The sequence below is a fragment of the Hyla sarda genome, chromosome 3, assembly GCF_029499605.1.
Source record: "Hyla sarda isolate aHylSar1 chromosome 3, aHylSar1.hap1, whole genome shotgun sequence".
In the NCBI taxonomy this organism is placed as follows: Eukaryota; Metazoa; Chordata; class Amphibia; order Anura; family Hylidae; genus Hyla; species Hyla sarda.
In genome coordinates, this window is record NC_079191.1 from 139776596 (window position 1) to 139793269 (window position 16674).

The 16674-nt window shown below is 39.5% G+C and overlaps 1 protein-coding gene across 5 annotated transcripts in view; it reads right to left on the reverse strand.

The window, feature by feature from the left end:
• The window catches only part of GOLIM4 (golgi integral membrane protein 4), a 148889-nt gene that overhangs the window by 24674 nt on the left and 107541 nt on the right, over positions 1-16674 (reverse strand). For all 5 annotated transcript variants that reach the window (XM_056565108.1, XM_056565110.1, XM_056565109.1 and 2 more), the window contains 2 exons: positions 15941-16179; positions 14617-14696 (listed from right to left, as the gene is read on the reverse strand). In XM_056565108.1, the coding sequence (XP_056421083.1) occupies positions 14617-14696; positions 15941-16179 (319 nt within the window). The remainder of the gene's footprint in view (positions 1-14616; positions 14697-15940; positions 16180-16674) is intronic.

Consider the following 16674-nt stretch of genomic DNA (forward strand, 5'->3'; position numbering starts at 1 on the left):
GAAACATACAATATCACACGTTTAAGGTACTAAATGCTGGAGATGGGCCAGTGATCCAGGAATGTTTCTACCATATTTGGAGCTGAGAGGTAACTGGGTTTCCTTAATGTGGGGCAACTGACTACTGCGTCATATCGGTCTTGTGCATTACTCTGGATAAACACAGTAGGCACCAAATCTACACCATACAACAAATTGTGCCCAATGGGCACTAAACCTTGCCACTAAAACTTATTCATTCTATATAATAAACAACAGTGAGTAAGGACATACACATTAAAATTCCAGCTCATGCAGACCAAACTGACTCCGTGATGCTCTATTGTACTGAATGACGCTTCAATTATTGCCTCCTTCAAAAGGTAAGTAGTGAGACCAATTGCTACCAGTAAGTGCACGTGTGACAGAACACCTTATAGATACTGTCCACTATACTGATGATTCCTAATGAGATAGCTCAGCTATACACTAAGATTATTCACATCCAACACTCTTATAAGTCTAATAGGACCACTATCAGTGTCACGTGCTGTAATGACCTAAGGTGATTGAGGATGCAATCTTCGCATTACATGTGTTTATTAAAGCTCATGGGAGGGGAGGCAGTAACCAGCTGATATAAAGAGAATTGTCAGTACACTTGCATTCACTAGTGTTCCCAATTGGGAACTATAGCGTCCAACTAACAAATCATGTATCATGCACCATAGTGCAGTTATAGGTGGGCCAATGCACCTGCAGTGTGTGCTATCACTTAGTATTGGGAATCACTATTATGTCACACTGCTAAAATCATGTACAACTGCTACTTCCTACATGTTTCACCATTATGTGTGGCTTTTTCCAGAAAGACACTAGCAGTCAGTGTGGTCCGCATGAACTTTGATTTTAATATGTATGTCCTTATGCACTGTGTTTTATTTTATAAGAATGATTAAAAGTTAAGTTTTAGTGGTGAGGGGCTAATAGGGCTTTAGTGCCAATTTAGCACAATTTGTTGCATTTGTTGACTTATCTCTCTAGGGGCCCCTATACCATCCAGAACAATTCCAGTAAGTGAGGTATACTGTCTGAAAACAGAGGATATGCTTATACAGTAGCCTGCAGTGAATGGATGAAGAGATCTAGCACAGCAGACTCAGGGAGGAAATAAATGCATGGTAAGGGAAGGCAGGCTCAGTGCTAGCCTCTGACACACCCCTTCTTGAGCAGTGGATGTCAGAATAATCAGTGAGCAGCAGAACAGATGGATTTGTGTGCCAAATACCCAAGTTAGACACATACAAAAGACATATAAAGCATCTGCAAACCTAGTTACATACATAAGCATTCTAAGCAAGATTGAGGGTGTTGAGTAACAGTCCAGTTAGCACACTTTCACAACATTAAAACTCAATGGGAAAGCTGAACAATGCTGTAGTCATTGCTGTAGTAAGGCACTTTTGGCCAACCATGTTACACATGACCTCCATCTACATGATTACGGCAAATGAACATAGGTTGTACAAGTGAGGCACACAGACTGATAATTTCCAGGTAGCAACAACATTTTCTATATACTTTTCAGAAAATAACTCCAGAATCTACCCTTTTCTTACTGCAGAAACAGTTCAAACAGTTACAGTGGGGATCAAAAGTTTGGGCAACCCAGGTAAAAATTTGTATTAATGTGCATAAAGAAGCCAAGGAAAGATGGAAAAATCTCCAAAAGGCATCAAATTACAGATTAGACATTCTTATAATATGTCAACAAAAGTTAGATTTTGTTTCCACCATTTACACTTTCAAAATAAAAGAAAACAAAAAAATGGCGTTTGCAAAAGTTTGGGCACCCTGCAGAGTTAATATCTTGTACTGCCCCCTTTGGCAAGTATCACAGCTTGTAAACGCTTTTTGTAGCCAGCCAAGAGTCTTTCAATTCTTGTTTGAGGTATCTTTGCCCATTCTTCCTTACAAAAGTCTTCCAGTTCTTTGAAATTTCTGGGCTGTCTGTCACACACTGCTCTTTTAAGGTCTATCCACCAATTTTCAATTATGTTGAGGTCAGGAGATTGTGAAGGCCATGGCAAAACCTTCAGTTTACGCCTATTGATGTAATCCCATGTGGATTTCGAGGTGTGTTTAGGATCATTATCCATTTGTAGAAGACATCCTCTCAGCTTTTTCACAGATGACATCAAGTTAGCAAATTTGCTGAAATTTTATTGAATCAATTTTTCCTTCTTCTCGTGAGATGTTCCCTGTGCCACTGGCTGCAATACAACCCCAAAGCATGATTTATCCACCCCCATGCTTAACAGTTGGACAGAGGTTCTTTTCATTAAATTCTGTTCCCCTTCTTCTCCAAACATACCTTTGCTCATTCCGGACAAAAAGTTCAATTTTAACCTCATCGGTCCACAGAACTTGTTTCCAAAATGCATCAGGCTTGTCTATATGTTCATTTGCAAAGTTCAAACGCTGATTTTTGGGTGAGGACGTAGAAGAGGTTTTCTTCTGATGACTCTTCCATGAAGACCATATTTGTACAAGTATCTCTTTCTAGTGGAATAGTGTACCATAATTCCAGTGTCTGCCAGGTCTTTCTGGAGGGATTGTGCAGTCAAACATGGGTTTTGAATTGTTTTTCCCACAATCCTGCGAGCTGTTCGGTCTGATATTTTTCTTTGTCTTCAAGATCTTGCTTTAACTTACACTGTTCCTGATGACTGCCATTTCTTAATTACATTCAGAACAGAGGATATAGACATCTGAAAACATTTTACTATCTTCTTATAGCCTTCTCCAGCTTTGTGAGCGTCAACTATTTTCAGTTTCAGATTTCTAGACAACTGCTTAGAAGAACCCATGGTGCTGATTGTTGGGGCAAGGTCAGATGAGTCTGGGCCTTCAAAACCTTTGAGATTGACATCACCTGGTCTTCCCAGATGATGATTGAGAACAATCCATGGCACTGGCAGGTCTCAGCTTTGCAAAGTGGGCAGTGCATGCTATAAATTCTGCAGGGTGCCCAAACTTTGGTAGACGCCATTTTTTGTTTTCTGTTATTTTGAAAGTGTAAATGATGGAAATAAAATCTAACTTTTGTTGACATATTATAAGAATGTCTAATCTGTAATTTGATGCCTTTTGGAGATTTTTCCATCTTTCCTTGGCTTCTTTATGCACATTAATACAAATTTTTACCTGGGGTGCCCAAACTTTTGATCCCCACTGTATCATTTTTGATTAATTCTTGTCTTAAATACTGTAAGGCTATGTTCACACAGCAATGTCCGCACGTAAAATCTCAGTGCGGACACTGCCAGTGAATGCAGAGCGCCGGCATAACATGCTTTTCATTTCTGTTACCCATCCTACCCATGGTATGGCCAAAGTCTATCACATTGGGTAAGTCTATCACATTCCTGGCATAAACTGACTCCTGGCCCTTTAACATCATTATTCTATATAACACAATCCATTCATTCAACAGCATTCCTTGCACCCTAATGCAATTATATCTATGCATACGCAGATGCTTGCTGGGTGACTGCTTGTTTATTACCTCTTGTGTCGACCCTATGTCCTCCCAGATTGTAAGCCCCAGTGAGCAGAGCCATCACTCGTCTTGTGTGAAATATTGATAAGTTTGTTGCACTATAATGCCCATTATTGTTTACACACGTGTATTCTGAATTCTATAGTGCTATGTAGTATAATGCCTCCATATAGATAAAGATTATAATTATTATTAGCAAAAAAAATTATTGAAAAATTAAAGAAAGCAAAAACCGGTAGGACAATTTACTTTAAAGATATTAAAAATATTTAACATTTATATTTAATAAACAAAAAGGGAAGGTAGAAATTCAATATTAGTGTTTCTAAGGCCAGGTTCTCATGGGCTTAAAGGGGTTATCCAGGAAAAAACTTTTTATATATCAACTGGCTCCAGAAAGATAAACAGATTTGTAAATTACTTCTATTAAAAAATCTTAATCCTTTCTGTATTTATGAGCTGCTGAAGTTGAGTTGTTCTTTTTTAAGTGCTCTCTGATGACACCTGTCTTGGGAACTGTCCAGAGTAGAAGCAAATCCCCATAGCAAATCTCTTCTACTCTGTGCAGTTCCCGAGGCAAGCAGAGATGTTAGCAGAGAGCACTGTTGCCAGACAGAAAAGAACAACTCAACTTCAGCAGCTGATAAGTAGTGGAAATATTAAGATTTTTTTAATAGAAGTCATTTACAAATCTGTTTAACTTTCTGGAGCCAGTTGAGATATATATATATATATATATATATATATATATATATATATATATATATATATAAATAAAAAGTTTTTTTCCTGGAATACCCATTTAACCTGTGTGGAGTGTCCGCCTGAGTGTTTTCTCTGGGATTCTGCTGCACTGTTCACACGGCAGAATTTACGCGCCGGATGTTTCTGGACTGGAAATTCTGATTCAGAGTCCACAAGGAAATGCATTGCAGTCTATGAAACAGCGCATTTTGGAGCGGTACGCAAAATGTGCAAAATGTCTGCACTTGTATTCCGCTTATTCTCCGATCGTGTAAACATAGCCTAATGGGAACATGTAACATCATAACTCAGTGAAGAGTCAGATCATTTAGAGCAGTGTATTCTATTAACCGTGACTGCAGCTGTTGCAAAACTACAACTCCCAGCATGCCCAGACAGCCTTCGGCTGTCCGGGCATGCTGGGAGTTGTAGTTTTGCAACAGCTGGAGGCACATTAGTTGGGAAACAACTGTATGTGGCATTAGCATGATCTCAATACATACATTCTCACCTGTGGGCTCTGTAATGCAGTCTAGTCTAAACATGGTTTCTAAATTAAATGCATTGAGTGGCGTTTATTTTTCAATCTATTTATCTACAGGCACAAATAACATCAGCTGCAATAAAGCACAGCCGGACTGCAGTTAACATCAATCTCAGTGAAAGGGTAACACCCCACGAGGATCCAAAGGGAAGCATTATCAGACAGTCATTAAATTTCCGTTATATATTACCTTGTTTACTTCCATTCTTTCTAAAGGGCTGATATCTTCGCCCCCAAATACAAGGGCCATTCTCTGTTAGCAAAGTACTTTTTTTTATTTTCCAGAACCTGTGATGGATTTATTTAGAAAACTAGTATTTATTCACTAGTCTCTAAGCTGTTGTCCATTACATGGCATTACTTTAGTTATTGCCTTGGCTCTACATAGAGTAATAAAGGTGAGGGGATCTGTCTTTTTCCTGGGCTCGTGCTTTGCTGCATTGTGAGAGATAAATACAGCCTGCGAGTTCTGCACTGCAGCGATGTTACATTTGTAACCAGAGGACACAACCGAATGTTCCATGGTCAATAATTAAAAAATGGCTCCACAAACCAAGGCGCGCTTTATACGAGCAATTATCTGGCTTAAGTGGGATTGATCTGTCAGTGCATTAACTAAAGGGTTACTTCTATAAAGGTTGTCAAAATAGAATCCTAAAAATGGATGTATGACAGAGGCCCTGGAACAATTGTAGTCAGTTTTGGCTGAACGTTTAATAAAACATTGCCTATAAAAAGTATTACCCTGACAGAAGTTTTTACCCTTTAGGCTTTTTAGGCTTTTTACACTTACACTTACAAACACGATTTGCTGCAGATTTGAAGCTGTTAAATTAGCAACTGCAGATTTAAAAAGACAACTCTTATAAATGTTTGATCTGCAACTTCAAGTTTGACAACTGCAGATCCGGTGTGTGTGTGAATACACCTTTAAGGTGGGGGTCACATGGAGCGCATTCGCGGCACATGTCATGCTGCGGACGTGCCGACGGCAGTCACAAGAGCGAGCTCCCTTATGTGGCCGGGTTTCCTGCTTTAGAAACAGTGCCTGCTGACTGCAGATGCAAAGCAGAAAATTCTCCGGTACGAGCTCTTGTGACTGCCGTTGATGCATCTGCAGTGTGAAATACGCTTTGGTTGCGCCCCGCGTGACCCCGCCCTTAGGCCGTGTTCCCACAACGCAGTTATTAACAGTACCACAACTATCTACTGCTTAACCTGACAGGCTACCCCCGTTTCTGTCATTAACACACTTTTGCTTGAAGGGAACCTGTCTCAATAAGAAATTCTATCTAATCTATTGGCATCGTGTTACAGAACAGGAAAAGTTAAGCAAACTGATATACTGAATCTTTTTGCACAAAGATATATACAGCCGTCCCTCAAGTTACAATATTAATTGGTTCTGGGATGACCATTGTATGTTGAAACCATCGTATGTTGAGACCATAACTCTATGGAAACCTGGTAAATGGTTCTGAAGCCACCAAAATGTCATCCAAAAATAGGACAAAGTGAGGATTAAAGGGGTATTCCAGGAAAAAACTTTTTTTTTATATATCAACTGGTTCCAGAAAGTTAAACAGATTTGTAAATTACTTCTATTAAAAAACCTTAATCCTTTCAGTACTTATGAGCTTCTGAAGTTAAGGTTGTTCTTTTCTGTCTAAGTAATCTCTGATGACACGTGTCTCGGGAAACGCCCAGTTTAGAAGCAAATTCCCATAGCAAACCACTTCTAAACTGGGCGGTTCCCGAGACACGTGTAATCAGAGAGAACTCAGACAGAAAAGAACAACCTAAACTTCAGAAGCTCATAAGTACTGAAAGGATTAAGATTTTTTAATAGAAGTAATTTACAAATCTGTTTAACTTTCTGGAGCCAGTTGATATATAAAAAAAAAAGTTTTTTCCTGGATAACCCCATTAAAGATAAATAAGTAGATAACTAATACAGATAAAGCAAATCCTTACATTTAAAAGTAAGAAAGATCTGCTGGGAGCTGTAAATCACTGTCTATTTAAGTGTTTTCTAACCAGGGTGCCTCCAGCTATTGCAAAACTACAACTCCCAGCATGCCTGGACAGCCTTCGGCTGTCCGGGCATGCTGGGAGTTGTAGTTTTGCAACAGCTGGAGGCTCCCTCTTTGGGAAACACTGGTCTACGTAGAGGACAGAAGTTTCTCCAGTGTCCTGTACAGAACACGCAATGTCCTAAAAGGAGGAAAATGGAGCCGCACCTTATGTCCAAAAGAGCAGCTAACCCTGGCACAGGTAAACAGTACAGAACATGTGATACCTCCCTGTACTTTAGGGACACCAATTAGTGCATGCACTTTAGGAATACACAGGTTTTAACAGTGAAATATCCATTCTGATTGGTCGGTTCTTCCAGCCATTGACATGTTTCGCAGATTCCATAGCATTGTATGTTGAGTCTGGTTTCAAGTTACAATGGTTCAGAAAAGACCATTATATGTTCAAACTATTGTATGTTGAGGCCATTGTAAGTTGAGGGATCACTGTATAACTTATTGACTGAAATCTCTGCTCTTTTTCCCCCACAAATATATATTAATATGCTTAGCTCATCCTGTTCTATAACATGACGTCCATAGATTTAAAAAGCATTTTCATGGTGACAGGTTCCCTGTAAGTTATGCAGTCGGTAAGGAGACTGCTTAAAGGGGTTATCCAGGGAAAAACTTTTTTTTTTATATATCAACTGGCTCCAGAAAGTTAAACAGATTTGTAAATTACTTCTATTAAAAAATCTTAATCCTTTCAGTACTTATGAGCTTCTGAAGTTTAGGTTGTTCTTTTCTGTCTGAGTTCTCTCTGATTACACGTGTCTCAGGAACCGCCCAGTTTAGAAGAGGTTTGCTATGGGAATTTGCTTCTAAACTGGGCGTTTCCCGAGACACGTGTCATCAGAGATTACTTAGACAGAAAAGAACAACCTTAACTTCAGAAGCTCATAAGTACTGAAAGGATTAAGATTTTTTAATAGAAGTAATTTACAAATCTGTTTAACTTTCTAGAACCAGTTGATATATATATATATATATATATATATATATATATATAAAAGTTTTTTCCTGGAATACCCCTTTAAAGAGGCACTATACACACACTGATTCACAATACCACTATACCATACACACACTGATTCATAATACCACTATACCATACACATACTGATTCACAATACCACTATACCATACACATACTGATTCACAATACCACTATACCATACACATACTGATTCACAATACCACTATACCATACACATACTGATTCACAATACCACTATACCATACACATACTGATTCACAATACCACTATACCATACACATACTGATTCACAATACCACTATACCATACACACACTGATTCATAATACCACTATACCATACACACACTGATTCATAATACCACTATACCATACACATACTGATTCACAATACCACTATACCATACACATACTGATTCACAATACCACTATACCATACACACACTGATTCACAATACCACTATACCATACACACACTGATTCACAATACCACTATACCATACACACACTGATTCACAATACCACTATACCATACACATACTGATTCACAATACCACTATACCATACACATACTGATTCACAATACCACTATACCATACACATACTGATTCACAATACCACTATACCATACACATACTGATTCACAATACCACTATACCATACACATACTGATTCACAATACCACTATACCATACACATACTGATTCACAATACCACTATACCATATACATACTGATTCACAATACCACTATACCATACACATACTGATTCACAATACCACTATACCATACACATACTGATTCACAATACCACTATACCATACACACACTGATTCACAATACCACTATACCATACACACACTGATTCACAATACCACTTTACCATACACACACTGATTCACAATACCACTATACCATACACACACTGATTCACAATACCACTATACCATACACATACTGATTCACAATACCACTATACCATACACATACTGATTCACAATACCACTATACCATACACATACTGATTCACAATAGCACTATACCATACACATACTGATTCACAATAGCACTATACCATACACACACTGATTCACAATACCACTATACCATACACATACTGATTCACAATACCACTATACCATACACATACTGATTCACAATACCACTATACCATACACACACTGATTCACAATACCACTATACCATACACACACTGATTCACAATACCAATATACCATACACACACTGATTCACAATACCACTATACTATACACATACTGATTCACCTCATACCCATGTGCGAGTTCAGCCAAACATGTAAGTGTTCTGAATGGGGTCATGGAAGTAAGCTGCTGCCAGACTGTCAACTGACAGTGGCTTATCTTCCCAGGGACCAAAAGGATCAGGCATTATAAAACCTAACATGCCTAATTCTTGTCAGGAGAATACCATGCACATTAGATGGTGAGTCAGTCTTGCTGAAATGTCAGCTGACCATATTCTAATGTGTATGGCTAATAATAATGGTATACAAAGAACTATTGATAGCGTAAAATTCCTAATGTAATTTCAAAATGGCCGAATACAGTGGAACTTCACTTTAATAAACGTAGTATACCAAGTGTAAGGCCGGGTTCACACCTGCATTGTTTATTCTGCTGTTCTGCTTTGTTATTGGGGCAGAGAAATAAAAAAAAATGGCGCCATCAGATCGATTGCATTCTTGTTTTTTATTAGGTTTCCAGCATGGTATCTGGCACTTTACTAGACAAAATAGTGCAGCATGCTGTGCTTTGATGTCTAGTATTTTTGATGGAATCTGAGACAGCGGCACCCTACGGAACCTTGATCTCAGCCCAAAACCAGTGTAAATCATTTATAGTGCAAGACCTTTATGAGAGTTACTGTATTATTGCATCAAGTGCTGGGGTTTTCACTATCACCTGTTACCATTTCGGGTAGGTGTTTAGTGTTTATGGCTGTTTTTGAGGTTTTCCTACATATTTATGGATGCACAAACATGAATGATGATTTTAATTACTGGTAAAACACATTTGCTCTTCTGTATGTATAGTGTAAAGTCCATGAGTGGCAGTAAACAACACAAACAAATATATTCTAAAACTCATAGGGACCTGTAAAGCAGCAGTTCCTAGAAATTTAGTGTCAATGGCGACTGTAACCGATTCCAGCTGCAGATACTTACAGGATGTACACAGGTATTAAGCATTTAGCTGAAATACCATAAACATTTACAGTACAGACTTATTACTTTAACTTATTGTCATTCAACTGGGCAACAAACAGGAGACATTGCCCTGCCGTGAGTGGTTTGCTGTAATGGTTGATCATATATTGTCAATTAGCTTTGAGCCATGTATTGCAAAGAAAGGAAGAAAGGACACTTATGCTGATACGCTGACTAGTTTAATATACATGGGTGCATCTTTGAAGGTTAAAAGCCAATATCCGATTGTAAATATGAGATGAGAGTCTTTACTTTTGGGTGATGTTTCTCAGTGTTGGCTGTTTGGTTGCTTTTTGCTCTGGTCTATTAGGGGAGATCTATGATCAGTAACTTCAGTTTAGCTACAAGTTCTAATTGGAATATGAAGTATTCTATGAAGCATGGTCTCACCAGAAGTTTGCGCTGCTGTTCTGTCCTTCCCTCAGAATGACTAATTGCTGCTATAAAAAGAACATGCCCATTCTAAACTACAAGCAAATCAGGTAGCACTGGTGAGAATGAAAGACAGTGAGAATGTAATAGCCAAAAATACAAGGGAAACCTCTCCTTTAACTACTTGCAAACCTATTGTTGACTATAAAACTACAGGATAGACTCCATATATCTCTGCTGCAACCTAGATCTCCTGTGCCCGAGACAAACGTCACAATTATCAGTGCAATTTAACCCTATGTCTGGGGCTTTTCCATCAGCTCTAGGCATAGAGGGGAAACTAATGTAAAATATTAACCCCTTAAGGACACAGCCCATTTTCACCTTAAAGACCGAGCCCTTTTTTTGCACATCTGACCACTGTCACTTTATGCAGTAATGACTCTGGGATGTTTTTACCTTTCATTTTGATTCCGAGAATGTTTTTTCGTGACATGTTCTACTTTAACACAGTGGTAAATTTTCGTTGATACTTGCATCATTTATTGGTGAAAAATTCCCAAATTTCATGAAAATTTAGCATTTTTCTAACTTTGAAACTCTCTGCTTGTAAGGAAAATGGACATACCAAAAAAAAAAAATTATATATTGATTCACATAAACACTATGTCTGCTTTATGTTGACATAATAAAGTTGACATGTTTTTACTTTTTTAAGACATTAGAGGGCTCCAAACTTCAGCAGCAATTTTCCAAATTTTCACGAGAAATTCAAAATCTGATTTTTTTTCAGGGACCAGTTAAGTTTAAAGTGGATTTGAGGGCCTTTAAGTGAGAAATCCCCCATAAATGACCCCATTATAGAAATTACACCCCTCAAAGTATTTAAAATGACATTCAGAATGTTTGTTAACCCTTTAGGTGTTTCACAGGAACAGCAGCAAAGTGGAAGAGAAAAATCAAAATCTCCATTTTTTACACTAACATGTTCATGTAACCCATTTTTTTTTCATTTTTACAAAGGGTATAAGGAGAAAAAGACCCCAAAAACTTGTAATCCAATTTCTCTTGAGTATGGAAATACCTCATATGTTGACAAAGTACTCTGCAGGCTCCCAACATGGTTCAAGAGGGAAAGAGCAACTGTGGGATTTTGGAGGGCAAATATTGCTGCCATGGTTTTGGGGGGGCATGTTGCATTTAGGAAGCCCCCATGGTGCCAGAAGAGCAAAAAAACCTGCAGATGGCATACTATTTGGGAAACTACACCCCTCAAGGAACATAACAAGGGGTACAGTGAGCGTTAACACCTCACAAGTGCGTTGAAGTAGGACGTGAATATATGATTTTTAACACCAAAATGATGGTGTTACTCCAAATTTTTCATTTTCACATAAGGTAATAGGAGAAAATGGACCCCAAAATTTTAAGCCCAATTTCTCCCGAGTAAGGAAATGCCCCATATGTGGATGTAAAGTGCTCTGCTGGCGCGCTACATGTCTCAGAACAGAAGGAGCACCATTGGGCTTTTGGAGAGAGAATTTTTGGAGGGCATGTCACATTTAGGAAGCCCCCATGGTGCCAGAGCAGCGAAAAAGAAAAAAAAAAAAAAAAAAAAAAAAAACCACACATGGCATACTGTTTGGGAAACTACACCCCTCAAGGAACGTAACAAGGGGTATAGTGAGCCTTAACACCCTACAGGTGATTGACAAACTTTCCTTAAATTACCCCAAATTTTTCATTTTCACAAGGGGTAATAGAAAAAAATGTCCCCCAAAATTTGTTACCCCATTTCTCTGGAGTAATTAAATAACTCATATGTGGATGTAATGTGTTCTGTGGGTGCAAAAGAGGGCTCAGAAGGGAAGGAGCGACATTGGGCTTTTGGAGAGAGAGAGAATTTTGCTGAATGGTTTTTGGGGGGCATGTCGCATTTAGTAAGCCCCTATGGTGCCAGAACAGCACAAAAAAAAATGCCCAAATGGCACACTATTTGGGGAAACGACACCCTCAAGGAATATAACAAGGAGCATAGTGAGCCTTTACACCCCACAGATGTTTAACAAATTTTCCCTAAAGTTGGACTTGAAAATGAAAAATTAGATTTTTTGTACTAAAATGTTGGTGTTACCCCAAATTTTTCATTTTCACAGACCACTGTTCAAAAAAATCTGTCTGACACCTGTGGGGTGTAAATGCTCAATGCACCCTTTTTTTAAATTCTGTGAGGGGTGTGCTTTTCTGGCAGCATTGGGGCTTTGTAAACACACATGGCCTTCAATTCAAGCCAAATTCTCTCTCAAAAAGCCCAATGGCACTTTACATCCACATATAGGGTATTTCCTTACTCTGGGGGGGTTATTTTGGGGGCGTTTTTTACTTATTTCCCCTTGTAAAAATGAAAAATTTTGGGTAAAACCAGCATTTTAGAGAAAAAAAATGAAATCTTTAATTTTCTCGTCCAAATCTAACAAAAAATTGTCAAAGAACTGTGAGGTGTAAATGCTCACTACGCCCCTTGTTACGTTCCTTTAGGGGTGTCGTTTCCAAAAAGGGGTCACGTGTTTTTTATTCAGGAGAAATTGTGTTACGAATTTTGGGGATCTTTTTTTTCTTTTACCTCTTGTGAAAATGAAAAGTATGGGGCAACACTAGCATGCTCGTGTCAAATTTTAATTTTTTTACACAAACATGCTGGTGTAGACCCCAACTTTTCCATTTCATAAGGGATAAAAGGAGAAAAAGCCCCCCGAAAATTTGTAACACGACTTCTCCCGAGTACGGAAATACCCCATATGTGGCACTAAACTGTTGCCTTGAAATATGACAGGGCTCCGGAGTGAGAGAGCGCCATGCGCATTCGAGGCCTAAATTAGGTATTTGCATAGGGGCGGACCCAGATTTAAGGGTTACAATTGCCTCCGCCAGCAAAAATATACTGTATGGCAGTGTTCCCCAAACAGGGTGCCTCCAGCTGTTGCAAAACTTCCAGCATGCCTGGACAGTCAATGGCTGTCCAGCAATACTAAGAGCTATTTTGCAACAGCTTGAGGCTCTGTTTTGGAAACCATGGGGGGGGGGGGGGGTCGTAACTATGTAAGGGGGTGTATATGTAATCCTGTTCCGTTCACTGCTCAGTTACTGGCTTAGGTTGTTTTTTGTGCACCTTTTTGGGGGGAGTTTGCGGTCCATGCCACCCCATTGACTGTTTTGCGCTGTGTAGCTGGACATACCCTGTGATCAGCACTTTTTGGGGATGTAGATAGGAGCAGGCAGAAGCAAGCACTGATGGATCACAGATCAATGGTCTCCAAACTGTGGCCCCCCAGATGTTACTAAACTACAACTTCCAGCATGCCCAGGCAGCTGTTGGCTGTTCGGCCATGCTGGGAGTTGTAGTTTTGCAACATCTGGAGGGCCGCAGTTTGGAGACCACTGACTTAGACCCCAACAACAGTACAAGGTGCTGCAAAAAAAAAGAAAAAGTGGCACTTAGACCAGTGGTCTCAGATGTTGCAAAACTACAAATACCAGCATGCCCTGACAGCCAACAGCTGTCTGGGCATGCTGGGAGTTGTAGTTTAGCAACATAAGGAGGCCCACAGTTTGCAGAAATCCCTGCATAATGACAATCAGCTGTCCAAGACAGCTGATGTCACAAAGACAGGATCACTAGGATCGGTATGGGGGGTTATAGGGGTCTTTGGGCGATATGTGTGACATCTTAATGTACCAGAGCTTACACAGCTCTGATCTCCTCACAGATCCCCCTGCACTGAGGAGATTGGAGTTGTGAAAGGAAGTTTTTTCAACTGCCTTTGCTGTGATTGGTCAATCTGGATTGATTGATCAATCACAGCGATCGGGGGGCAGGGCCAGCTGCAGGGGTTCCTGCGGCAGATATCTGTGACGATCAGCTGTCTATGGCAGTTGATGTCACTTCACTGTCACACTATGCTTACATGCTGTGACAGTTTAGCTTCAGGACGGGCCGGCTCATCCTTATGCGGCAAGTACATGCTGATTAGGACGAGCCGGCTCCTCCTGTGACGGCAACCAGTTAAAGTATACAGATTGGATTACACATCATACCTCCAGCTTCTTCCTGCAAACGCTGCTCTTCCTCTCCTTGTACAATATCATTATCCATATTATCATACTGAGCTTGTTTTCTAAAATTTCGGGGGGAAAAAAAACAGATAAGTTACTGTACATATAAAAGAACTATTGTAGTGTTATGCAATGAATCAAACATTTGTATAGATCATTCTTTGAAAGAAAATAAGAATGATTTACAATATATTTTAAAACAACTGCCTCATGTTTTGAAAGGATCCCTCAAAAGATCATGTGGGGAGAGGGGAGGTAAGCCTCTGCCAGACAACTCTGGCAGCAGCTTATCTTACCAAATACAAAAGTGGCAGGTAATTGAAATCCAGTTTCCCCAAACCTTTTTTCTCCGGGTTGGGGTAGAGTTGGGAGGCCTCCATATACACATTAGACACTTGGCTTGTCCCACTAAAAATGGCAGGTTTGGCCAACATTTTTACCAATGTGTATAGGGGTCAAGGCCCAAGGTCTAGATGGTGGCATTATTTACTATCTACTATAAACTTTTACGGTCAGAGGCTCTGTTCAGCACCTCTCTTGGTTAGAGCTATCATATTTGTTGAGAAGGCAAAAATGCAGAGTTATGCTTGGTTCTTCCCCTTAAAATGAGAGCACCATGCTGGAACCAGAAAGATCCCATTATAGAAGTCAGTGAAGTCCTTTGGCAAAGTTTATGTGCCCATTATTTGACGGTTCAAGCACTGCCTTCTGTTCACATCACATATAGCTATCCCAAGACAGACAGCTAATCTTGTTCTCCTACCAAGTTGTTACATATTCTGATCATTTACTCCTCTTCCTTAACTACAGAAAATGCAGACATCACAGCTCCTGTAGGGGTTGTCTTTTATTCTAATTGTCTCCCAATTGTCTATAGGCTAACAATGCAGTGATAAAGGGGAAATCAAAATATCAAAGCAAACAAGGAAAGGTTTCCTTCCACATTCTGTGATAGTTACCATTCTTGTCCCAGTTTAATTGGAGACGTGTGGCGGGCGAAAGTTGGCAGTGTACGGCCACACGAACAAGTCAGCGATTGTTTGTGCAATCCTACCTGCACAACTGTTGAGCCTTTTAATAGGCTTTGTAAACAAGGGCCAATCTATGAGATCTGTGATTGTTTACTGTGCAAGTCGGGCAATCTACTAGGGACCATGAGTCCATGGACAAGTACTTGGAGACTGAGTCATAGGAGATATTGCACAGTACATTACAAAGTTAGAGCAAGTTTAGGCCTACTTTGCACAGAAGCACTTTATTACAGTTTTATTTGACATCTTTAGTTTTGGGTAAAATAATTCCTCACCTTAGCTTCTCTGCAATCTGCCCCTCTTTGTATTTATTCTGCCTCTCCATCTCCATTTTATTATTATGTATCTGCTGCTGTCGTAGAATATGTCCTTGTAGCCTGTGCTGCTGCAGAGACTCCTGTTGCTCGTGGAGATGTCTGCCTTGTTCCTCTTGTTTGGCTGCTAGTTTCTGCTGCTTCAACTGCTCCTCATAGACAGATTTATACTTCAGTTGAGGCTTAGGGGTCTGATCTCTCTGTTAGAAAAAATAGCAAATAACCATGCGGCTTAAAGGGGTATTCCAGGCCAAAACTTTTTTTTATATATCAACTGGCTCCGGAAAGTTAAACAGATTTGTAAATTACTTCGATTAAAAAATCTTAATCCTTTCAGTACTTATGAGCTTCTGAAGTTGAGTTGTCTTTTTCTGTCTAACTGCTCTCTGATGACTCACGTCCCGGGAGCTGTCCAGTTCCTATGGGGATATTCTCCCATCATGCACAGCTCCTGGGACGTGACATCATCATTAAGCAGTTAGACAGAAAACTTCAGAAGCTAATAACTATTGAAAGGATTAAGATTTTTTAATAGAAGTAATTTACAAATCTGTTTAACTTTCCGGAGCCAGTTGATATATAAAAAAAGTTTTTGCCTGGAATACCCCTTTAAATAGTTTACACCTTTGTTCTTAATCTAGTGGCTAGGATGGCACAGGGAGCACTTGAGACTCCTACATGCAGCTCCCTAGCGG